General features: G+C 58.7%; 1 protein-coding gene across 2 annotated transcripts; it reads left to right on the forward strand.

The window, feature by feature from the left end:
• Window positions 1-23,819, forward strand: GRID2IP (Grid2 interacting protein). Of its 2 annotated transcripts, none has more exons than XM_067705459.1 (21): window positions 1-148; window positions 2,822-3,070; window positions 3,300-3,385; window positions 5,914-5,983; window positions 6,477-6,571; window positions 6,878-7,061; window positions 9,691-9,845; window positions 10,812-10,967; window positions 11,223-11,320; window positions 11,500-11,617; window positions 12,391-12,746; window positions 13,162-13,578; window positions 15,350-15,437; window positions 16,219-16,308; window positions 16,835-17,031; window positions 17,355-17,510; window positions 17,635-17,721; window positions 18,572-18,701; window positions 18,791-18,909; window positions 19,806-19,970; window positions 20,206-23,819. In XM_067705459.1, exons 1-21 carry the CDS (start codon window positions 114-116, stop codon window positions 20,275-20,277), a joined length of 3,123 nt encoding a protein of 1,040 aa, XP_067561560.1. In that variant the 5' UTR covers window positions 1-113; the 3' UTR covers window positions 20,278-23,819. The 2 variants fall into 2 exon arrangements, with proteins under 2 accessions (XP_067561560.1, XP_067561561.1); XM_067705460.1 differs by having other exon boundaries at window positions 3-148; window positions 16,231-16,308.
• The last annotated feature ends 228 nt before the right edge of the window (window positions 23,820-24,047 follow it).

Here is a 24,047-nt window from a genome sequence, read left to right on the forward strand (position 1 = left end):
CCGAGCGCGCTCGCCCAGCAGAGGCGCGTGGAGTCTCGGCGACCTCGCTCTGCTCGCGGGCTCCGCCACCCCCTGCCCATCGGCGCCTGCCGCGCCGCCGTCGCCGGCTTCAGATGGGGAAGGACCAGGGCTTCTCTCGGCACTTTCGGTAGTTTCCCCACTGCGCCCGGAGCCCCCGGGAACCGCGCACCCTGGTGCGACGGACCCGCCTCCGGCTGACCTGAAAAGGGGTGGGGCTGGGGCACTGAGGGGCTTCGCTGTTCTGGGTGGGCACCCACCGAGCCTGGCTGGGGGCGGGGGCTTGGGAGGGCAGGCATAAAGCGGAAGGTTATTAAAGGGGCGAGTTCCCCGCGCTAGGCACCCGGAACCCGTCCGAGGCCCTAGGGGTCGGGATCCAGGTCGGGGATGAAGGGCTGGGATTGAAAAGCCCTTTTTCCTTCCTACGACTGGACTGATTGAGGGAACTGGGCAGAGAACAAGGCGGGGAACGTGGTGGAGAGAGAGGACCCTATGGGAGCCCCGGGTAGGAATCTGGAGTTGGATTTAGACCTGATCCCCCAGAGAGAAGAGAACTGACTCTGAGTGCAAGGTCATTGTGTGGCACCCAGAAGAGCCCTGTGGCCACAGAGAAGCTTCTTGGCATAGCAGGGACCTGGGAGTCCTGAGGCAGCCGTAGCCAGGCTGTCAGGTCAAAGGGGCATCAAATCCATCAGCCACAGTGGTCCATGAGACCCCACTGCATCTGGATCTGCTGGGCCAGTCAATTCAGAGCAGACCCAGGGTTGGGGTGCCTGGGCCAGACTGAGCCGCATGGAGGGCCCACACCAGCCAGAAAGGGCGTCTGGCACACCAGGCAGCCTTGGCTTCCTTCTCAGCCCCAAGAACACCAAGGAGGGAATGGGCCACCCAACTTTCTCCTACCTATGCAGTTGGTGACTCACCTGGTTTCCACTGCAGGGGCAGGGTGGTGGCCGCCACCCTCTATTGCTGCTAGAGGGTGGCAGGTTGGACCTAGGGGCTGGGGGTGTTGGGCTGATACCTTCTGGAGCCTGGGGCCGGAGCCAAAGTGTAAGGTAGACAGTTTCCGGCTTGTCATCTCTGCTTTGCCTGAGCATGAGGCATGTGGGGAAGGTGCAGGCCAGGTGGAAGGAGAAGTCAGGCTCTGGGGACCTTGACTGACCATGTGGGGAATGCGACTGAGGCTCTAGATTTTCGGGAACCACTGGGGGTGGGCAAGGATGCGTGTACCAGGCGATGACTCTCCTGGCAGAGCTGAGCAGGCCATCATTCTAACCTCCTGGTTGCCTGGGACATCCAGATCTGAAGCAGAGCTCACTGGGGGGTGGGGGGCAGGCCCTGATGCACCCTCCTCCCCGAGGATCCACATCCCTTCCCTCCCACCAGGTAGCTTAGTGTGTCCACTGACCTTATTAAACTACCCACAAAGATCGGGGGAACTTAGCGGGGGCCACCGTGCGACATCAGAGGCGTTGTATTTCAGCTGTGGCTGCAAGGCCTCTGCTCCCTCCCCTCCTCCCATGCCCTTGGCACTGGCACCTGGTCGAAAGAACAGGAAAGGGAGCCTTGGGATGCAGCCAGGGAGGCCTCGATAGCAACCAGACCTTCAGGGGCCCTCGACAGAGCCCTGCCACAGTGCGGAGGTCCAGAGGCTGGGCTTCCATCTCAGCTGTGCCGAGGGCAGCCGAGTAACCCTGGAAAGTTAGGGATCCTCTCTGAGCCTCAGAATCCTCTTCCATGGGCCAGGGAGTCCACCAGGATGTTAACTGCTGCCATTACTCAGAAGTATGGGTGGGCCACTGGTAGACCCCCGTTTACTGAGTCTCTGAGTCCCAACCATGTGCCGAGCCCTCGCTGGTCACTGTCGGTCACACCCAAGCTTCAGATCCAGCCCTCAGAGAGCTTCCAGCCTTGCCGAGGAGACCTATGGGCACCAAGGAAACATTCCAGGGTGTGGACCCCAACAAGGGACTGTGTGAGCCTCCCCGCTGCCTCTCATCACTTCCAGGGTGACTCCTTTTAGAGCAGGGTCCACAGTGCCTTCAGCTTTGAAGCCGAGCGCCTGGCTGGCACAGAGAGCAGAGACTTCCTAAAACATGTTGGACAAAACGAGGAAGGCCAGTGTTGGGTGTTGAAGGGCGAGCCCGGTTTAGCTAGAAGAGCAGAGAGTGTGTGCTAGGTGGGGGCCACAGCCCGGGCAAAAGTGTACAAGACAGGACTGGATGTGGTGGTCCTGGCGCTTTCTGAGGCGGCAGCGGTAGAGAGGGCTGCTGGGAGAAGCAAGCTGGGAGCTGGGGAGTCTGATGAGGGTCTGGGCGAAGTCTGACCCCGGAGCGGATTGTGGCTTCAGTTTTCTCCAGCAGAGCTGCCTGGAATCAGGCAGGGAGACGGTGGGTGGTGGGGACCCCTATCTGCTGTTTGGCCTGGTGCGAGGGCATGAGATGAGGGAGTCTGGGAGAGGCCAGAAGTGGGAAGACAGAGGCAAGAGGAGGAACGGGTCCACGGATGGGCTTTGAGGGCACTGAAGGCCCCGAGGCCAGAGTAATGGGGACAGTGGGAACGAGACTTTCCCCGAAGTGCAGCAAGTAGGGCGCCGTGGCCTTCGTGTGGCCCGGGCCCGTTGGGGCGCAAGTCCGGGCACTGAGGGGGACACTTGGGGTGTGGGCTGCTGATTCCCCCGCCACCCTTGGGTGGAGGGGAGAGCCGAGGGCAGCGCCCACGAAGAGAAGTTTTTGGGCCGAGGTTTGCCGAGTTCAGGGCGCGATCAGGGGGCGCGCCCCGACTCTGCTGTCCTCGCCCGCAGGATCTTCATCCCCAAGAAGCACCGGGCGCGCTTCGACGAGGTGGTGTCTCAGGGTCTGCTGGGCAAGCTATGCCGCGCCCGGCGGGCGCAGGGCGCGCAGCGGCTGCGCCGGAGCCGCAGCGAGGAACGGCCGGAGCGCCTCCTGGTGTCCACGCGCGCCAGCGCCGCCCCGCGCCGCCCCGACGAGCCTCCCCAGCGCAAGGCCGCCTCTCTGCTCGGCAGCCGCGCCGGCCCCGGGGGCGCGCGCAGGTACCCGAGACGCGTGGGCGCGGGCTGCGGACGCCTCTCGGTCGGTGGGCTCGGCACGGAGACCCGGGCGGAGGGCGCGGGGGCGAAGCGAGGACAGCTGGGGGTTGGGGTCCAGGAGAGGTGAAGGAGAGCGGGACGCTGGACGTCGCCATCTCCTGCACCCCCCAGGCTCCTCTCCCCAGGGGAAGGCGTGCTGCCCGCCCCCCACCCGCCCCTTCTTTCTCCCCAGGACGGTCCGAGTCTACAAGGGCAACAAGAGCTTCGGCTTCACGCTTCGCGGCCACGGACCTGTCTGGATCGAGTCTGTCGTGCCTGGTGAGGTGTGGGTGGGTTGTTCAGGATGGGGTGAGGGAGTCTGTTAGGCCGATGCTCAGCAGCCCCTCCCCCTTTCAGGTACCAACCTCAAGTAGCCTGTGTCCTCTGAGTGTCCCAGAGCAGCAGATCCAAATCATCCACCTTCCCCAGTCAGGGCGAACCCCCTCCAAGTTCAGGGTCACCCCTGCGCCATGTGAGCCAAGTTCTCCGTCCAGATCTTTCCTATGTCCACAGGGAGGGCAAGGGGCACTGCCTGAGACACGGGGTCAGCCGGGACAGAGCTGGTGCCCGCCCAGGCTGAGCCCCAGACAACATTCCCATTCCCTGGGAACTGCGCACTTGCTGGGCGGGCAGCAGGGCTTCAGGGCCTCTTCCCACTATCCAGCCCCCCAGCCCCCCAAATCTGGACTCCCCTCCTCCTCCCACCTGGCCAGCCCCTTCTTGCTCCTGGAATGGTGCATCTTGAAAAAGGCAGTCTCCTCAGTGAAGGAATTCCTTCTTCCTACCCTTCCAGTGGAGCGTTGAGGGGAGGGAGGGAAAAAAACCCATTTATTGTGGAGGCAGCCCATTCCCTTGTGGAAGGTCTCCGTGGACAGACATGTCTCCTGGTACTGAATTGATCTCTCCCTCCCTGTAAGCAGCCCACAGGGCTGGGTCACCTGCTCTGTCCTGTCCCCATCCCCTCCCAGCACCTGAACATGATGTGCTAGTGAACCAGCCCCATCGGTGCCCCTGCTGATGCTGAGTTCTTTCTACCCTTCTGCATCTCACATCTCCAGTGCATGGATTTGTGAGAAGGGCTCTTCTGATCGCTGGGAAGGTGCCTCAGTGCCTTTGCATCACTGTTCCGGCCTTCGGATCATTCTGAGACCCAGTCCATCTTGGATTTGTACATCACTAAGTCATTGACACACTGTTGTAGAGAAAAGGCCCAAGGCTGCTCTCTGGGGAGCTTCCTCTAGACATGATTAATTTCTCCTCTTTGGATATGTCTCTTCCAACTTTGCCATCACCCCCACCCCCACCTCCCTGCCTCTCCCACATGTGTAGCCAGAGATACTTGGCCTGGGGCCATGTTAAAATCCAGGGGTGCTGTTCTCCCCAACCCAACCTCCAGGCTGGTAACGCCATGCCTTCCTCGTCACAGGAAGCCAGACGGGTGCTTCGATGGCAGCTTTTACAGATGGGGATGCAGGCTTGAGGGACTCTGGCAAATCAAAGACTAGAACCCGGGGTCTCCTGACTCCTGATCCAGTGCTCTTTCATCCCTTGCTACTACCTCTCTGGCCTTTCCACCCCAGCCTGGCCCACGCTTCCAGGCAGGCCATGTTGGATTTCTCACCATCGCCCTCGCCCCTTTTTCAGTCCCAGGAAAAAAGAAACCCCTGGCCCCCTCTGTCAGGAAGTCTTCCCTGGTCATTCCCCTTCCTCTCCTGACGAATCCCACCTCAAGAGAAAACCAATTGCTCACAGTCTGAGAGTATATTTAGGCATCTATCATTTCCCCCCACTTGCTTCCAAATCATATTTAGAGTGATGAATAATGAAAGAGGCAGAAAGAAAAAAAAGTCTGTATCCACAGGAGCAAACTTAGCAGCTCCCCCTTCTCCAGGTATCAGGTACTGGGTTAGGGCTGACCTGCAGGGCCATTAAGGCAGAGTGAGAATTAGCTGCTCCCATGTGCTGAAAATGTAGGTTTTATTATTCAGACATGGTGAGGCCAACAGGTCAGGAGATGACTGCCATTAAAAAGATGGTGTGTTACAGCTCCCAAGAGGAAGGGGCACGGCACACCATGCCACAAAGGGCCACACAGGGAAGCACCAGGATTGGTCACGAGGCAGAGGGAGCAAGAGAAAACGTGCGCAAGAGTCCTTTTTTTTTTTTTTTGTGAAGAAATGGGTGAGGCAGGGTAAGCCAGCTAAGCAGGTTTACCTGGACTGTGCGAGCCCCATAGACGAAGGGCAGCGGGATGGGCTTAGGATTGGTTGGCTGGCACGGGAAAGATGCACTTGCAGACCAGTCATGTACCATCTCTAGGGATTGGCTAGCCCTCTAGAGGGACAGTCCCTCCAGTGTCAGCAAGGTCCCAAGATGTTGAAACATGATTAACTCTTCATGTTTCCCAGCCTGAGGGAGGAGCTTCCCTCTAGACACATTTTCTCCTAGTGACAAAGACACAGAGGAATTTATGATGTGGACCTTCGTACGAGGGGTCGAGAATAGAGTGTAGAGTAGGGTCCTCTGCGGTGTGCACACCTTCCTTTTCTGCTCTCCTCCCCCAGCTCAGGGCTGACCGGTGGTCCACGCCGGGTCCCGAGCACTCCCACCCTCGCCAGGCTTCGAGCAGCTCCCTGCTTCGAGCAGCTGGGAGCAGAGGGGCGCTGGCTCTAATGTGGGACTGCTGGCCTGAATTTGGCTCTCCTCTGCCACCCATCCCACTTCTCGCCTGTAAAACAGGAGGACGACACAGGGATCCCTGAGTGGGTCACCGCTCAGCTGACCGCACCCTGTCTCCTTGCTTCCAGGGAGCCCGGCTGACAATGCTTCCCTCAAATCGGGTGACCGGATCCTCTTCCTCAACGGACTAGACATGAGGTCAGAGGCTATTGGGGTCACTGGAGCTTGGTGGCAAACAGTCCCCAGGACTCCTGACTCTTGGGATACCCCGGCCATGGGCCTCTGACCAGTTGGTCCCCAGTGTGTCCCTCTTCTCACAGGAAGTCTTGAATCCACCCTCCCACCCTCTCCAGGATGTCATATCGTCCTTCCAACCAGGAAACACCCCAGCTCCATGCAGGGGGCACAGAGTTGAATGGATCGTGTGTGTCTTACCCTTAAGAGGGGACCCTGCCCAGGGGTGGCGTGGTCATGACCCCTTCTGTACCCAGAAGTGTCCAGCTGGCCCTGGGCCTGGAGCTTCTCCTGCAGAGGAGATTAACAAGCAGGAGAGGCAGGGCCCTGGCTTCTGGTCCTGGCCCAGCCGTGGGCTTGCTGTGTGGCCTCCACCGGCAGGACAGGGAGGTCTGGCGGGTGGCTTTGGGCAGGGCTCATCCTGGGCAGGCCCTCCTGGGCCATCTCTGCTCGGCAGGAACTGCTCCCACGACAAGGTGGTGTCCATGCTGCAGGGCAGTGGTGCAATGCCCACGCTGGTGGTGGAGGAGGGGCTCGTCCCATTCGCCAGCGGTGAGACCCCCACTGGCCCTTGGCCGCCTTGGCCCACATACCCTGCTGGGGTCACCATGGGTGGGATTTATGATTCTACAGAGGACTCTGCTTGTCCCCCATCTCTGCAGCTTCCCTCTCCAGGTGGTGCTGCAAAACCCAGTGGGGTGGCCTCCCTCCCCTAATGGGGCACATCCCCAGGTGTGCCTCCCAGTGCATGGCGCTCACCCAAGTTCGGGAGGTCCCCTGGCCCCAGCTGCCAGGAAAACCGCGCCTGGCCTGGGGACGCTGGGTCACCCGGGCCTCTCCTTCCCGTGGCCCCTGCAGACTCCGACTCGATGGATTCTCCCAACCCGTCGTCGGCGCTCACCTCCCTGCAGTGGGTGGCGGAGATCCTGCCGTCCAGCATCCGGGTGCAGGGCAGGACCTTCAGCCAGCAGCTGGAGCACCTGCTCACGCCCCCCGAGCGCTACGGGGTCTGCCGGGCCCTCGAGAGCTTCTTCCAGCACAGGTGGCTGGGCCAGGGTGGTGGTGGGGACCTGCCCGGGGTAGACCCCGATTCCTGCCCGGTCTCACCATCGGGGTCTCCCTGCCTGAGCTTCCTAAGCCCCCTTCTCCTGAGGGAAGCTCAGAGGACCTGAGTTGGGGTGGGGACCATCGGGGCTGCCCTAGAACAAACCCTGACTCTGAAACCTCCTAGCCAAGTGCCCTGGGCGAGTCACAGCCTTCTCCGTAAAGGGAGGCAGGCAGCGCCCCCTGCAGGGTTGTTGGCGGGACCCTCACAACACCCCCACCGCGGGCACTTGCCACCAGCCCCGCCCTGTGAGGCTTGGGTTAGCGCCTTTCTTTTTGCACCTCAGCAGCAGCAGGAGTGTTTATCACACGTCCCTGCAAAGCCCATCACTTGTTCATTCCCTTTTTTTGTTTAAACAAAAATGTATATTTGTTGAAATATAATCCACATATCATGCAATTCACCCATTTGAATGTACAATGCACTGGTTCTTAGTATATTCACAAATATGTGTAACCATCATCATACTCAATTTTAGAACACTTTCATCAAAAAGAAAGCCCAACCCTTTCACTATTGCTCTCGCCCCCTGCCGCTCTTCCTTCACCTTAAATAACCACTAATCTACTTTCTGTCTCTGTAGACTTCCCTGTTCTGGACATTTCATATGATGGAATCATACAATATGTGGACTTTCATGTCTGGCTTCTTTCATTTAGCATGTTTTCAGCATTCATCCAAGTTCTAACACCCCCAGTCGGTCCTTATATCCATGGGTTCTGCATCCATAGATTCAACCAACCACTGAACAAATATATTTGGAAAAAATTCCAGAAAGTTCCAAACGGCAAAACTTAAATTTGCCAGAGTTCCCTGTTTGTTTTATGTTTTATTTATTTTTTTATAAATTTATTTATTTTACTTATTTATTTTTGGCTGCATTGGGTCTTCGTTGCTGCACGTGGGCTTTCTCTAGTTGTGGCAAGCGGGGGCTACTTCTCATTGCGGTGCGCGGGCTTCTCATTGCGGTGGCTTCTCTTGTTGCCGAGCACAGGCTCTAGGCACGCGGGCTACAGTAGTTGTGGCATACGGGCTCAGTAGTTGTGGCACACGGGCTCAGTAGTTGTGGCGCATGGGCTCAGTAGTTGCAGCTCACGGGCTCTAGAGCGCAGGTTCAGTAGTTGTGGCGCACGGGCTTAGTTGCTCCGCGGCATATGGGATCTTCCTGGACCAGGGCTCGAACCCGTGTCCCTTGCATTGGCAGGCGGATTCTTAACCACTGAGCCACCAGGGAAGTTCCTCTCTGTGAGTCTTAGGTTCCAATTCCTTGTTGATTTTAGACATTGTAAATATCTTCTCCCATTTGTTACTCTATTGTTACTTCCATTATATCTAATATTTTGTGTGTGTGTGTGTGTGCGTGTGTTTGTGGTACGTGGGCGTGTGTGTGTGTGTGTGTGTTTGCGGTACGCGGGCCTCTCACTGTTGTGGCCTCTTCTGTTGTGGAGCACAGGCTCCGGATGCGCAGGCTCAGCGGCCATGGCTCACGGGCCCAGCCGCTCCGCGGCATGTGGGATCTTCCCGGACCGGGGCACGAACCCGTGTCCCCTCCATCAGCAGGCGGACTCTCAACCACTGCGCCACCAGGGAAGCCCCATTATATCTAATATTAACAGCTCCAAGTTGTGCTTCTTTGAACAAGTATTCTTGATTTTGTATCATCACATTCAATACATTTGGGGCCTACGGCTTTGGCTTTTGAATTTTTGTTTAAGAGGTCCTTCCCTGCCCCTTGGTCAAAAGATACCTCCTATTAATTTTATAGTTACACCTTCCACACTTTGGTCTTTTATCCACCCGAGCTCACCTTTATGTGTGGTGTTACATGAGGATCAGTTTTATTTTTTCCATACAATGCAGCGATCAGCAAACTATTTCTAGAAAGGTCCAGATAGCAAATATTTTAGGCTTTGCAGTCCATATAGTCTCCATTGAAACCATTCATCTCTTCTGTTGTAACTTGAGAACAGCCATAGACAAAATATAAACCATAGGCTTATGTAAACCATGTTCCGATAAAACCTGCTTTACAAAAACAGGTGGCAGGCCAAATTCTGGGCCTTGGGCTGCCGTTTGCCGGTCCCTGCTATAGTGAGCCAGCTTTCCTAATACTTTCTATATGTTTTAATCTTCACAACAGCTCTGTGTGGTAGATGCTTTCATTTTTTATTTTTTTTTTGGCCGTGCAGCACAACTTGTGGGATCTCCATTCCCCGACCAGGGACTGAACTCAGGCCACAGCAGTGAGTCCAGAATCCTAACCATTAGGCCACCAGGGAACTCCCCAGTAGATGCTATTTTTATCTCCCATTTTACAGAGGAGGAAACTGAGACAGAGAAATTAGTAGCAAGAAAGGTCACTTGGCTAGTAAGTGGCAGAGCTGGGATTTGAATCTGGGCAGCCTGTCCGCAGAGCCTACCTTCCTGCCCACTTCTCTGTCTTGGGGAGGAAGGGAAGGTCATGAGGCTGAATTCTGTGGCCTGGAAGTGCCCCCTTGTCCACCACCCTGCCCCCTCTGTTGAGCCCCTGAGTCATGAACCCCTTGCTCCTGCACGCCACCCCCAGGAACATCGACACCCTGATCGTCGATGTCTACCCGGTGCTGGACACGCCCGCCAAGCAGGTTCTCTGGCAATTCATCTACCAGCTGCTGACTTACGAGGAGCAGGAACTCTGCCAGGAGAAAATCGCATGCTTCCTGGGCTACACAGCCATGACAGGTAAGCAGCCCCTCCCCCTGCCCAGCCTGCCAGGTAAAGGCCAGACACCTGCTGTTCTCACCTGTGAGGTATTACAGCCAACCCAGGCTCCTCCCACACACAGATGCACCCACTTGTCCTGGAGATGCACACCCAGCACACCGGGGCTGGTCCCACGCTTTGCCCCACGGATGTGCTTTGCCAACTTGACCCTTAAGGCAGCATAACCTTAGACTTTAGACACCCCACCGAACGCCCAGGGTCTCAGGTTTCTCACCCACAAAATGAGGGTGACCACAGTGGCTGTGCTTTACACCCTGGGAAGTTGGCACAGATCAAGAAGTTCACGTGGACACTGTTTACAGACCTGGATTGTGAGCGCACGGCCAGGTCACACCTGCCTAGTGGGCTCTGGAGCCCACAGACTCACACAAGGGCCTACGGGGCCCCGTGCAGCCTCAGCTCCCCGCTGCTGCCCGTCACTGGGTGCCCCCGTGCCCACACCACGCACGCGCTTCATCACTCGGCTGTGAGCATCGAAAGTGGGCTAAACCCTGGGCACCTGCCGTTCGCCTGCCCGTCTCCTCTGTGCTGGCCCTTGTGCGCCCACCAACCCTAGTCCTCGGGACCCAGAGTTTGTTGGGGGGTTGAGGGTTTGAGCTCAGGTGCAGGCTGGGCAGCAGATGTCCCACACATCTGCCCTGACCTGGAACCTTCCATTTCACTCTGCAGGCCCCTAGGGGCAGCAGCGCCTGCGTGTTGAGACCTGGGAATCAGGGGGTCCTAGGCTCTCGGCACGAGAAGGGCCCCTGAGGGTGGGTTGTGGCCACCTCCGCCCAGCATCTGTCCTCAGGCTGGCACCCCAGCGCCCCGCCTCTCACCCTAGGGTTCCCAGCTGTCCTGGAGCCGAGCAGGCTCCTCCCTGTGTTTGGAGGCTCCTTGTCAGGCTGAGAGGACAAGGGGCCTGTCTCCCCTTTGGTCCCACAGCAGAGCCAGAGCCCACACTGGACCTGGAACCCGAGCCGGAGCCGGAGCCGGAGCCGGAGCCAGAGCCCGAGCCCCAACCACGGAGCTCCCTGAGGGCCTCGTCCATGTGCCGCCGCAGCCTCCGGTCCCAGGGCCTGGAGGCCAGCCTCAGCTGTGGTGAGGCCCCGGACCAAAAGGCTGGAGTGGGTGAGAGGGCGCCACAGGGCTCGGTTTTCCCACCTGCAAAATGGGCTTGGCGAGATGAGACATCCCTGGGAATGGGCTGAGCAGTGGCCCCTCTGGGCCCACAGGGCTTGGCGGTTCTTTCTCCAGAGGCCCTCGCTGGGTCTGGGCTGGGGCCTGAGTCTTAGAGCTCAGGGGTGGTCACTAGACCCCCGTGTTGTGGACTTGGCCCTCTTGATTCCCCGGCAGGGCCCAGCGACTGCGCGGAGATGCCTCGTCCTCTGATCCCAGGCGAGCGCCAGGCGGGCGATGGTACATCCCTCCCCGAGACCCCCAACCCCAAGATGGTGAGACCTTCTCTCTGCCCTGCTTTTGGTGTCAGTGGGGAGCTGGGAATGGGTGGCCCAGGGAGCTGGGGCAGACCCTGGCCTCCCAGGCCACCCAGGCCTGGCCTCTGAGGCCATGTGAGGGCCACGTGGGGGAGGTAAGGGCAGGCTGGACCCATCCCCACCTCCTCTCCCCAAAGATGTCGGCTGTCTACGCAGAGCTTGAGTCCCGGTTGAGCAGCAGCTTCAAAGGGAAGATGGGGACCACCTCCAGATCCCGTGCCTCCCCACCAGTGCCCAGCATGGCAGGCACGGAAGGTAGGGGCTCGCCAGCCCCGGCTCCCGAGGGCAGCTCTGGCCTCCGGCCTCCCGGCTGGCTGGCTGGGTGTGACCACCACCTCCAGGCATATCCCTGGACCTCCCTCTTCGCTCCGTGGCTATGGGACTGAATGCTGGGGAGCCCTGGCAACCCCCATAGCTAGGGGCCATCAAGGTCCGGGTTGTCCTGGCCCCTCCCATGTCCCCTCTGATCCTCACCTCTGCTACGGACCTAGAAAAGCACAGGGCCGCCCCCACAGGAGTCCCCAGGTTCACGTGTGACTGTCCGATAGACTAGGAAGTGCACGCATTTTGCTCTGTGAGTGGCACGGCTGGGAAGATGGTTGTTCACAGACACACATGATGGTTTCTCGGCAGTTCAGAAGGCAGGACCCCTGGGTGATGTTTCTGTGAGCCAAGGGCTTGCTGGGTGCGGGAGGTGCCCCACGACCTTTGGTCTGGAGACCCCCTCACCCTTGACTTGTGTTCAGTGGGTTCCAGGTGGGACCGTGGGATCCTGTGCAAGATGAGCTGGGGTCTGCCTGTCCTGGGGCCAAGCAGTACTCCCCCTGCCCACTCCGGCCTTTGATCACCCTAAGGGAAGCCTGGGGATGCAACGCCATCCAGGGTCTTCCTGCACTGTGTCCAGAGGAGGAAAGGAAGGTGTCCAGGGACACAGAGCCAACCTGCCCTGGGGCCCCTCCCCTCCAGCCCGCACCTGGAACCCAGGTACTGACCCAAGAGGGGTCCTCACGTTCCATCCCCCACCCTAGGACCCAGGACCCTGTCCAGCGTCTCGTGGACCAGCGAGCGGCTCCTGCCCTCCCCCTGCTACTACCCGCTGTGCTCAGAGGGCCTGGCCTCCCCCAGCAGCTGCGAGTCCCACCCCTACGCCAGCTTGGACAGTAGCAGGGCGCCCTCCCCACAGCTGGGCCCCGGGCCCCTCCGCTCCAGCAGCACCTCCAGCCCGGACCCCGGCCGCCCGCCCAGCCGCAGGAAGCTGTTCACCTTCGCCCACCCTGTGCCAAGCCGGGATACTGACCGCTTCCTGGATGCGCTGAGTGAGCAGCTGGGGCCCCGGGTCACCATCGTGGATGATTTCCTGAGCCCTGAGAATGACTACGAAGAGGTGAGCACGCGGGCAGACGTGCAGGGTACGGGGGCCTATATGGGGACAGTGTCCACAGGCTCCTGCAGGAGGCCTGCTGCCCTGGGGATGTGCCCCAGGCTCCCCCTCTCCCTGCCCCAGTCCATCCTAGAATCTGTCCCAGGACACCCCGCTCCCTGGCTGGAGCTATCCCACCCTGGGCTCAAGCTAGGACCCTGTTTGTCCAAGGCCGCCCCATATGCCCCGTCTCAGGTTCCCTACACTCTTGTCGGGCTGTCCCACCACAGCCTCAGGCTAAGCCCCCAGCCTCTCCTGTCCCATCCCCGGGCCATGCCACCCCCTGCCCCAGACTACTCCACTCTCCCTCACCTTGGCCCAGGCTCCAGTCTCCCTGGGCCCAGCCTGACCCTCCCCTTGCCTTGCTCTGTCCCCCCAGATGAGCTTCCACGACGACCAGGGCAGCTTTGTCACCAATGAGAGGAGCAGTGCCAGTGAGTGCATCAGCAGCAGTGAGGAGGGCAGCTCCCTGACCTACTCCTCCATCTCTGACCACATCCCCCCGCCCCCACTCAGCCCCCCGCCACCGCCACCCCTGCCCTTCCATGACCCCAAGCCCAGCTCCCGCACCCCTGATGGCCCCTGGGGCCCCGCTCCGACGCTGGCCAAGCCCCTCACCCAACTCAGCCACCCAGTCCCTCCACCACCCCCGCCACCCCTGCCCCCACCTGTCCCCTGTGCGCCCCCCATGCTGTCCCGGGGCCTGGGCCACCGCCGCAGTGAGACCAGCCACATGAGCGTCAAGCGCCTGCGGTGGGAGCAGGTGGAGAACTCGGAAGGCACCATCTGGGGACAGGTAGGTGACCCGGGGGCCAGGAGTGCTCTGCGCCGGGGGAGGTGGTCTGGGCAGCAGCAGTGAAGGCAAGACCCTTCTCCAGGCCTCTTCCAGCGTCAGCTGAACATCCTCTGGTCGTCCCCATGCTGAGCAGAGGATGAATGAAGGCCCAGCCCATGAACACGCCCACCCTTGGTGGCTGACACAGGCACCGAAGCTCAATCTGTGTCCCTAAGCCAATGACACACTGGGGACATCCAGAAACAGCACCACACTCACCCTTGAAACCTATCACTTGAGATTTGGACAGTTCCCTTAGGCTCTTAGAGCCAAGAGAAGGACATCTGGTTAGAGAGTCACAGACCTTCGAACTGTCCGCCAGTCTACGATCAGTAGTTTATTCACAGGAGCCAAGACTGAAGGATTCTTAAAAGGGCAGCTGTTCCGAACCCCTGCACACCAGCCTCCACCCTTTCACTCTGATGCTTGAACTTCCTCCCAAACAACACTGCCAATATATACTTGAACCCCTTTAGTGATGGGGAGCTCACTACCCGTCAAGGCATCCCTTTCCTCACTGGACAGTTTTCACCATCCATCCTTGTATTGCTCTGAAATTTTGTCTCACCAAGATTCCCATGACCTGCTTTCTGTCCTGCCCTTTGAAATCAGGCAGATCAAGTATATTTCCTTATCCACAGACCAACCAGCCTGTCCCATGAGCAAGGTTCACCCCATCCCTGTTCTTTAGGTCATTCCCCTAGAATGTGGTTTCTAGCCCCATAGTCTGTCAAAGGGCAGGTCCCAAATGGAACTCCTAATGGGGCTTCACCAGTTCAGAGGAGAAAACAGTGCTCTCATCTCCTTTGACCTGGACATCATACTCCTTTTAACATGGCCTGGGAACCCTCCAGCTTCTGGGGCTGCCCCATCGCAGTGCTCATTCCCTCCGTCATCCTCAAGCCTAGTCCCTTCCTCTTCTTGGGACCAACAGCATGTCCTTACATGCAGCCACCCTCCGCTGGGGCATGCTTGTCATTTTTTCCCATTGCCACGTCCTGGGTCCCAGTTCTGTCTCCTGCCTTCCCAGCCAAGTTGGCCTCAGCCCACACCTCCAAGGGAAGCTTTCCATGTTGCTGGTAAGGATGCTCGGCAGGACAAAGTCACAAACTGGGACCTACTGGGTCCCCTGGAGACCTCACTCCTACCAGCCTCAGATGGTCCTTGAAGCCTTGCTCTGAAGAGTGGTCTTTCCACTGGATTCTGAAGGTGGACACAGGGACAGAGGTCATGCACATGGCCAAGTCCAAATCCACGCCAGGTGTCCCTGGCCTGCAGCCATGGCCCTTCTAGACTGTCACCTCTCACCCAGGTCATTTGTTAAAACCACCTGTCCAGTTCCTAGCTCCTGGCATTTCCCTGCATTAGTTTCCCCAGAATCGGGAACCCAGAGCAGCTCTGGTGAACTCACTCAAAACAGACCCAGACCCCTTAAGCCTCCTTGGTCGGCTCCAGCCCCTTTAGAGCCCCTCTACCCCCTGCTCCAGCGCAACTTGCTGGCTTCTGCGTGGAGAGTGCTGCAGGTGTGAGTGTTGTTGACCACAGGAGGGGCCGGCTCACCGCCTGATAACTTGGATGATTTAGCTTCTCCTGCAGCCTCCTCCTGCCGCCGGGTTTATCCCAGGGCTTGATGAAGGCTCTCCCTCCTGGAGCTCACAAGGCAGCCCTTAGAGGGTGGGGGCGGTGGAGGGCGGCAGTTCTTCCTCGCTCTGAACCTCCCCCTCCCTCGCAGCTCGGGGAGGACTCTGACTATGATAAGCTGAGCGACATGGTGAAGTACCTCGACCTGGAGCTCCACTTTGGCACCCAGAAACCTGCTAGTGAGTGGCCTGAGGGTGCTAGGGGAACCCAGATACCAGGTCCTCTGTGGCAGCCCACCCACTACCTCCTGTGGCGTCCCAGGGCTTAGAGTCCCCAAGGTCTGCACGGACCGCCATTTATTTACTGTGTCCCTGAGTTATTGAACTTCTCAGAGCCTCAGGTTTCCTACCTCAAAATGGAGATAATAAGAGCTGACGTGTGTTGCATGCTTACCAAATGTCAGACACCCTTGTTTCTAAATTAATCCTGTGACAATTCTGTGAGGTAGGGACTGTGATCCCCCCAACCTCCTGAGGAGGAAGCACAAAGGGGCTAGGTAATTTGCTCCAAGTCACACAGCCACAATAAGGTAGACAGATATCACTTCCAAGTCTCTCTCTCCCATTACCCCACTCAGGGTATCTCCCTGTAGTTGTTGGGTGGGGCTCCAGGCAGCCAGGGATACTGTGTGTGGAAAGTGGTCCCGGGATTGAAGAGAAAGGCCGTTGTCCGTTCAGGAAGCATCTGCAAGGTCGAGAGGTGATTGGTTCTCCTTATGGGGCCAGCTCAGTCCCAAGGGCCCAGGGGAGAGAGGATGGGGGGCGGGGAGCGGACACACGCCACATCACGCACACTGTGTTAGACTGGACCCCAGAGTCCATGAGTGAGGGGAGTGTGGACACGTGGAGCTGATTCAGTCAAGTCTATGGGCGGGGGCGTCTGGGCTGTGGGGTGTGGCCACACCCCTCCTGGGCCCTCGCACAGCAGCCTCAGCCTGGCGTCCCCTCATTAAACCATCAGTTTCCCTTCCAGAGCCGGTGCCCGGGCCTGAGCCCTTCAGGAAGAAGGAGGTGGTGGAGATCCTGTCCCACAAGAAGGCCTACAACACCTGTGAGGGGCTGGGGGTGCCGGGTGGTTGTGGGGGGCACGACGCGACCCCCCACCGGGCCACCGAGCCTTTGATCCACCCCAGTGGATGATCGAGATTAGGCCGTGGGGGCCCCAACACCTGCCTCCCGCGCGGTGAAGACCCTCTCCCAGGTCCCACGGCCAGCCCGATCCCACCGGGCGCAGGTGCCGGCCTTGGCTCCACCCCCATAGGCCCCGCCCTCATCCTGTAATCGGCTCCCCAGTTCCGGCCCCGCCTCCAACCGCATACCCTACTCTTCCCGTCTCAGTTCCCTGGCCCCAACTCCGCAGGCCCCGTTCAATTCCAGGTCTGTCTCTTTGAGAACCCCGCCCTCGCCCCTCAATAGGTCGCGGGAAGGACCCTCCCCTCCCCTGGGCAGGCTCCTGCTCCGCCCCGGTTCCTGGCCCCCCGTCCCCCGACACACCCAGGAGCCAGGGTGGATCTTGAAGCCCCGCCCACTCCCCGCCCGGGCCCTGCCCCGGCTCACCCTCGCGGCCCCGCCCGCAGCCATCCTGCTGGCGCACCTGAAGCTGAGCCCGGCCGAGCTGCGGCAGGTGCTAATGAGCATGGAGCCCCGGCGCCTGGAGCCCGCGCACCTGGCGCAACTGCTGCTCTTCGCGCCAGACGCCGACGAGGAGCAGCGCTACCAGGCCTTCCGCGAGGCGCCCGGCCGCCTCAGCGAGCCCGACCAGTTCGTCCTGCAGGTGCTGCGGCCGTGACCCCCACCCGGGATCAGGGGCGGCTGCCCAGCGGCCTCGGCCTCCTCTGTCGCGGCTTTCGCTTTGTGCCTTGTGCGTGGGTCTCGCTCCCCTCCCGCCACCGCGTTCACGCCTGAGTCCCGGTTTTACACCTGTAACAGCCAGTTCTCACTCAGGGTCCAAGGTAGATGGGATGAGGGTGCCCCCTAGAGGTTGTGCTTGTTTTCCTAAGGGAATACCGGGCAGCCCGCTGACCCCCACCCCCGGCTGCCCCGGGGCAGCGGGTCTCCCGGCGGGATGGATGAATCCTGGCCCTGCCTTCCCGTCAGATGCTGTCGGTTCCCGAGTACAAGACCCGCCTGCGCAGCCTCCACTTCCAGGCCACCCTACAGGAGAAGACAGAAGAGATCCGGGGCAGCCTGGAGTGCTTGCGCCAGGCCTCCCTCGAGCTCAAGAACAGCCGGAAGCTCGCCAAGATCCTGGAGGTCAGAACCGCCCCTTCTCAGATCACTCTACCTGCCCCTCAGTCCCCTGGGGCTTCCAGCCTGGAGGTTCATCCAGAGAGGGGCCAGGGCGTGGGGCAGGACCTGCCCACCTTTCTCTCCACAGTTTGTGTTGGCTATGGGCAACTATCTCAACGATGGACAGCCCCAAACCAACAAGACCACGGGCTTCAAGATCAACTTCCTGACGGAGGTGAGGGGGCCTGTCAGACAGTCACTGATTTGTTTGCTCTACCATTGAGGCCCTTCCCCACCCCCATCCCCCGCGGAGGAAGAGCTGGCTGCCCGCAGGCCAGGATGTAACAGAAGCAAAGTTCGGGGGTTGGGGGGACAAGGTGGTGTCTCCAAGCCAATCCTCAAGATCTGGAAAAATGGAGTGGTGGGAGAAGAGAAGGGCAGGGAGGGAAGGCTCCAGGAGGAAGGGGCGAGTCCCACCTGGTGGATTCTGTGCCCTCAACACCACCACCACCATCAGGCCAGTCCTACCCCAGAAAGATCTAGGATCAGAGAAGGGACAGCTCAAATATCCAGCCTTTCCCCTGTGTTTCTGGGACTTTTCCCCATGATGCCTTTGGTTGTTTTCAAAAAGAGAAAGAAAAACTCCCTTTATAGATATGAATGGTTTAGGGTGTCTGAGGCTCAGGTGGGCCACAGATGGTTTCAGAAAACCACAAAAGGGAAGAACTGTGAGTGATGCTCCCCGCTTTCCCTGGGGTTAGAGAATCTTGGGCTCTATCTTTTGACAAGGGCAAACTCACAAGGACAGAAAAACCTAGGGTCCTTCCCTAGCTGGGGGCTGGGGGCCTGGTTCCTGGGGGTCTCAAAGATCTGGGCCAGGAAACAGGCCTGTGGCATCCCAGCAGATGACAGCTTCAGAGTTAAGTATTACTAGCCATCAGCTTATGAGCTTTGGAGTTGGAGAGTGTGGGGGGCCAGGAACTGACGCCACAGCCCCGGGGAAGCAGGGAGGAGAGCACTTGAGCCCGTGTGGTCAGGAATCTGATGGGGTCCTTGAGGAAGATGTATGTTGGGGTCACTTGCAGCTGAACTCCACCAAGACGGTGGATGGGAAGTCCACCTTCCTGCATATCCTTGCCAAATCGCTGAGCCAGCACTTCCCCGAACTCCTGGGCTTTGCTCAGGACCTGCCCACCGTGCCCCTGGCTGCCAAAGGTAGGCTGGGTGGATGGGTAGGGAGGCGGAGGCACCGCTGTCCTGGGCTGAGAGGGCAGCCCCACGAGGCTCTGTTGCCTACCCTACAGTGAACCAACGGGCCCTGACCAGTGACCTGGCTGACCTCCACGGCACCATCAGTGAGATACAGGCCGCCTGCCAGAGCATGTCCCCCACCAGCGAGGACAAGTTTGCCGTGGTCATGGCGGTATCCTGTCCCAGTGCCGCAGTGGACCCTAGGCGGGGGGGGGTCAGGTAGAGCTGGCTGTAGCTCCAGTGGCCAGCAGAGATTCTGGGCAGAGGCTGCTCTGGGTCCAGGGGTTCTGGAAGGGGGTCCGCCTTAGGTCATTTAGAATCTAAGTGCTTATGTCAAGTCTGTGTGTAACTGAGAAGGAGCTCTTTTTTTTTTTTTTTTTGTGGTACGCGGGCCTCTCACTGTCGTGGCCTCTCCCGTTGCGGAGCACAGGCTCCGGACGCGCAGGCTCAGCGGCCATGGGTCACGGGCCCAGCCGCTCCGCGGCATGTGGGATCTTGCCGGACCGGGGCCCGAACCCGCGTGCCCTGCATCGGCAGGCGGACTCTCAACCACTGCGCCACCAGGGAAGCCCAAGGAGCTCTTCTGATTGGCTACATCGCCCCCTCTGTCCTCGGGGGTGGCAGGGTCCAGGCTTAAGTCACAAGATACAGGGAGAGGCTTGTCAGACTTGCCAGGCCTGGCCAGCCAAAGGCAGTCAGGAGAGGGGAATATTCCGACTGAGCACAGACAGTGACAAATGCTATAGAAAAAGAGAGAGACAGAGAGAGGGGGCCCCTCTAAGTGGATGGTTGGGGAAGAGAGGGTGGTAGCATCTGAGCAGAGCCAGGAGGGAAGAGAGAGCTGCCCCACAGAGAGAGGAGCAAGTGAAAGGCCTAAGGCTGGACTGGACGTGGCAGGTGTCAGGACGAGCTTGGGGGGCAGTGGGCAAAGGGACTGGAGCCTCTGACCAGGGCATGGTGCCCAGGTGAGCAAGGGCCTGGGGTAGACTGGAGTGGTCGCTGTTTGGGTCACTGCCCGGGGACCTGCCCCAGGGAGCTGGGGCAGTTTCCTTAACAGAGGCCCATCAGTCCTTCCTGGAGACAGCCCAGCCGGTGCTGCGGGCGCTGGACGGGCTGCAGCGGGAGGCCATGGAGCAGCTGGGCAAGGCGCTGGCTTTCTTCGGCGAGGATTCCAAAGCCACCACTTCCGAGGCCTTTTTCGGCATCTTTGCGGAGTTCATGAGCAAGTTCGAGGTGAGCCACGGTGGGAGGCCCTGAGGAGAGAGCAGGGCCATAGGTCCAACGAGGGGGTTCCTCTGTGAAGCCCTGGGTGGGAAAGGGCCCCTAGTGAGTGACACGCTCCCCCAGTGGGGCGGAGCCAGTAGGTCTCTGCCCCGGCGAGGGAGGGGGTGGGGGGAGACGACGCAGGGAGGGGGCGGTCCCGGGACCACTGACCAACCCCCGTCCCCACGTGCTCCTCCCTCCCCAGCGAGCGCTCGGCGACCTGCAGGCTGGGGAGGGCACACGCAGCTCTGGGATGATTTCGCCCCTCTCCTGGTGACGGCGGCGGCCTCGCGTCCTCGGCGGCCCGAGCGCGGAGCGGACGCCGCCCGCGTGGCTCGGAGCGTCCCGGGTGCGGGAGTGGGGCCCAGCCACGCGCGCATCTCCAGCTAGCTCAGCCGTCGAGCTCCGGCCGCCCTCGAAGGTGCGGAGACCCCTTCTTGGGGCCGATCCCGGGGCTCCGAGGGTTGGGAGCGCGGGGACGGAGCCGGCACGCCGACTCCCCGGGACGCGTGAACCACCCGCCGCCAGGTCCCGCCGGCTTCCCGCGCCTTGTCCATTCCCCCTTCTCCGCCCCACCCCCGCCCCCTCCCCGCTCCCGGGCCTTCCAGCAAGGGCTGGCTGTGCACGCCCTCAGGACCTCGGGGGTCCCGGGGAGGGGCCGCTGCCACCAGCCGGTGGATTCCGAGATGGCTGCGGCACTAGGGCGGCGTCTTGGCCAGAGGGTGCCCGGCCCCAAGGAAGGCCGTCTGAACCTCTCCTGAGCCTGCTCCGAGTGTGCCCAGGGGACGCCCTCGCGGAGCACGGACCCCGGAGACCTTAGACTGTGGAGAAGGAGGCAGACGCCCTTGAACATGCCACACCGGTGCGCACGATAAGGCCTGGAGGTCTCTCACCCAGCCCAGGGCCTCCTGGGCTGCTTGGACGAAGGCAGGCAGGATGGAAGGAGAGCCCCAAGTACAGGGACCTGGGGGAGGGGGGTGGGTGCGCACTTAGCCTGGGTCTTGGAAGCCAGAAGAAACCTCAGCTGGCTGCAGAGGAGAGAAGGCTGGATTGGAGAAGGCAGGAGAGAAGCTGGGCAGAGAAACAGGAAAGCATTAGGAAGACTATATCAGACTGCAGAATTGAAGTTTTCACCCAGCAGACAAACTGAAATCCAGTTTAGAAGTGGTCCCTTGGAAGTGGGGAGTCTGGGAGTGGGAGGGGGGTGTCGCGGTAGGGCAGAGAGAGCAGAGAGATGCTCAGGTGACGGGTGAGCAGGACTTGGTGGCCGGCTGCCAGGTTTCTCGCCTGGGTGGGTGGCGATGATGATGTTCCCTGGAACAGGCCATGTGAGCAGAGCAGGCTTAGAGGCAGTAACACCACCTGGGACATATTTGGGATCTCAGAGTCTGTTTTACATGTGTGTCTGGAGCCCCTGGTGAGGATTGGGGAGAGAGGAGGGAGCTACCTGGACGCTGGGAGCAGAGGGATGCTGGGGGCATCCTTTCCTTTCTTTGTTTCATCCTTTCCATTCTCCAATCGACAAATCCTGGATCAGGCAGCTTCCTGTTACCTCTTCCCTTAACTTTCTTCCACAGAAGTCTGAAATGGACTTTAGAAACCATCTTCTGGCTTTTTTTTCCCTCCACTATGATTGAATAGCTGGTGTTGCCCCTGGACAGTATTCGGGACCCATCCAGTTCTACCCGGTCTCCCACAGGCCCCTTGTGGAGGCCATGTATGTTCTTCCTTTGTTCCCCGCTCACAGCCACCATATAGAAATATCTAATCCAAATTGTGTAATTCAGGTGGGGGAAATGAACCCAGATTTGGCTAGTGGAGGGCATTTCTCCCCAGCAGCTCAAGCCGGATAATTTCCATAACTTCCCAAAGCCTTCGTCTCTGAGAAACATGTCAAAAGGTCCATTAAAATCCTAGTATGAGATCCGTAGAGACTGTAGACTCCACCAGGCCATGAATAGGCATGACCCTCCAGGCCCAGGTGTCCTGTATGGCATTTTCCTGCAAATTAGAAACACACACCCTCTTCAGGTAGCTCCAGCCCCGCGCCAGGGGACTCAGGTTGGCAAGCCAATCGCTAGCTGGGTTTCCTCCCTATAACGCCTTGTAACTGTTACCTATTTCCCACACAATGCTGTGTAACAAACTGTCCCAAAACTCAGTGACTTAGAACGGCAGCCACTACCGCTCTTGAGTCCATGGGTCCTGCTGGGCAGTTCTGATCCGAGCTGGGCTCAGTGGACTCACCTGGGTGTCTATAGTCTTCTGTGGGTCAGCTGGGCAGCTTTGCTAGTCATGCAGGGCTCTTGCCATGTCTGGGGCCTTGGTTGGGACAGTTGAGATGGCTTCATGTGGTCTCTCATCCTCCAGCCAAATAGCCAGGACAGTTCACATGGTAAGGTCAGGGGCCTAAGAGAACAAGCAGAGACACAGAAGACCCCTGGAAGCCTAACCTCAGAACTGTCACACCATCCCTTCCGCCACAGTATATTGTCAAAGCAAGTGACAAGTCCAGCCCAGATTCTAGGAGAGGGGAAATAGGCTCCCCTCTTGATGAGAGATGCTGCAGAACTACATGGCAGAGGGTGTGGATTCAGGGTCAGGTAGAGAGTCAGGGCCATGGTTGCCATCAGTGTACCACGTACCTCCGTGGCCAGGCACCCTGGTGCACATCCCAACCTCCTTCAAATCCTCAGTGGCCCCGGTCCTCGCTGGACCCAGCACCGCACTGATTACTCATCTTCATGTGTCCTGCAGGTGCCATGCTTTTCATTCTCTCTTACTTAGGCACCCATGAGTTACCTGACTTCTCTCGATACACTAAGTCCAGGGGCACAGTGGTCTGTGCCTGTGCCTGCGCCTGCCTAGCAACCAGTCTCCCTTCTGCTGGGGAAAGCTCCCTGTTTTTCCTTTGGGAAATTATCCCTCCTCTGCTCCCAGGCCTTGGAGTGTTGCTGATTGGATTAAGGATGATCTTGTGACTCTGGTTGGGTGGCTCAGAGTCAATTCAAGACTCAAGTTTGAAGTGTTTGGAAAAGGAGGCTCCTTACTTCTGGATGAATTGTTGGGTGTAACGAGGGTGGAATCCTGGAAGGAGCTGCCAGGACTACCACATGGAGGGCACCTGCCTGGGTGTAAAACCAATACAGAAGAAAAGGAGAGAAGACCACTCCATCCATCTCTTGTCCCTGGATCCAGCTGTGCCTGAAGCAGACATCCCAACTTTTCAGTTTCCAAGCCAACAAATTCTGCCACCACGTGTGAATTTTTTTAATTTCTTTTAATTTTTTGGCTTAGGCTGGTTTGAATGGGTTTCTGTCACTTGCAATGTTAAGGGGGTTGACTAACATACTCATCAACAGATCGTTATAGATGTTCAGTCTTTTAACATTCTCAGTGCATTCTCTTCATTCATAAATGCAATCGCCAATACTATTTGACTGCCTACCATGTGCCAGCCACAATGCTGGGTGCAGATAACCTTATGGGTCAGCCTCTCTGAGTTGCGTTTCCCAGGGTTCTATTTCATGGTGATCTACACCCAAGTCAGTTCGAAACCCTATATGTGAGCCAATATGTGCGCCATACCCTCCGCCCCATTCCTCACCAAATGACAGGGTGTGACAAGCAGGAATGTATTTCTCTCTCAATGATACTAATAAAATAGCCTAGCCCAATTACACACCGCCTTTCCTAACAATCAGTTAATGTTTACTAGGTAGTGTGCTCCATGTTTTTACATATTTCATTTTACTTTCACAGTAACCCTCTCAGGTGGGTTTTGTTATCTCCTTTTTACAAATAAAAAGTCTAAAACTCAGGAGGGTTATGTGACTTGCTTGATGGAAAATCAAGTCTGTCTAAATCCAAAACCCATCCTCTTAGTGGAAATATCTTCTTTGTTTTGCTTAACATGACTTTTAAAAACATCTATCAGCATTCCAGGGGCCACAGATTCTGGTGACTTCGACATAAAGAAAGCCTTTACCTCTTTTCTCACCCCCTTCTATTCCGCCCTGTGTTAATCTGCTTAGGCTACCATAACAA

Source organism: Pseudorca crassidens, chromosome 15, assembly GCF_039906515.1.
Source record: "Pseudorca crassidens isolate mPseCra1 chromosome 15, mPseCra1.hap1, whole genome shotgun sequence".
NCBI classification, from domain to species: Eukaryota; Metazoa; Chordata; class Mammalia; order Artiodactyla; family Delphinidae; genus Pseudorca; species Pseudorca crassidens.

Excerpts from the sequence above, each read along its gene's own strand:
- GRID2IP (XM_067705459.1), top strand. The coding sequence starts at position 114 with ATGGGGAAGGACCAGGGCTTCTCTCGGCACTTTCG. Across the intron at positions 3,386-5,913 it reads GATCGAGTCTGTCGTGCCTG|GGAGCCCGGCTGACAATGCT; the intron begins GTGAGGTGTGGG and ends CCTTGCTTCCAG. Across the intron at positions 18,702-18,790 it reads CGTGCCCCTGGCTGCCAAAG|TGAACCAACGGGCCCTGACC; the intron begins GTAGGCTGGGTG and ends CCTACCCTACAG.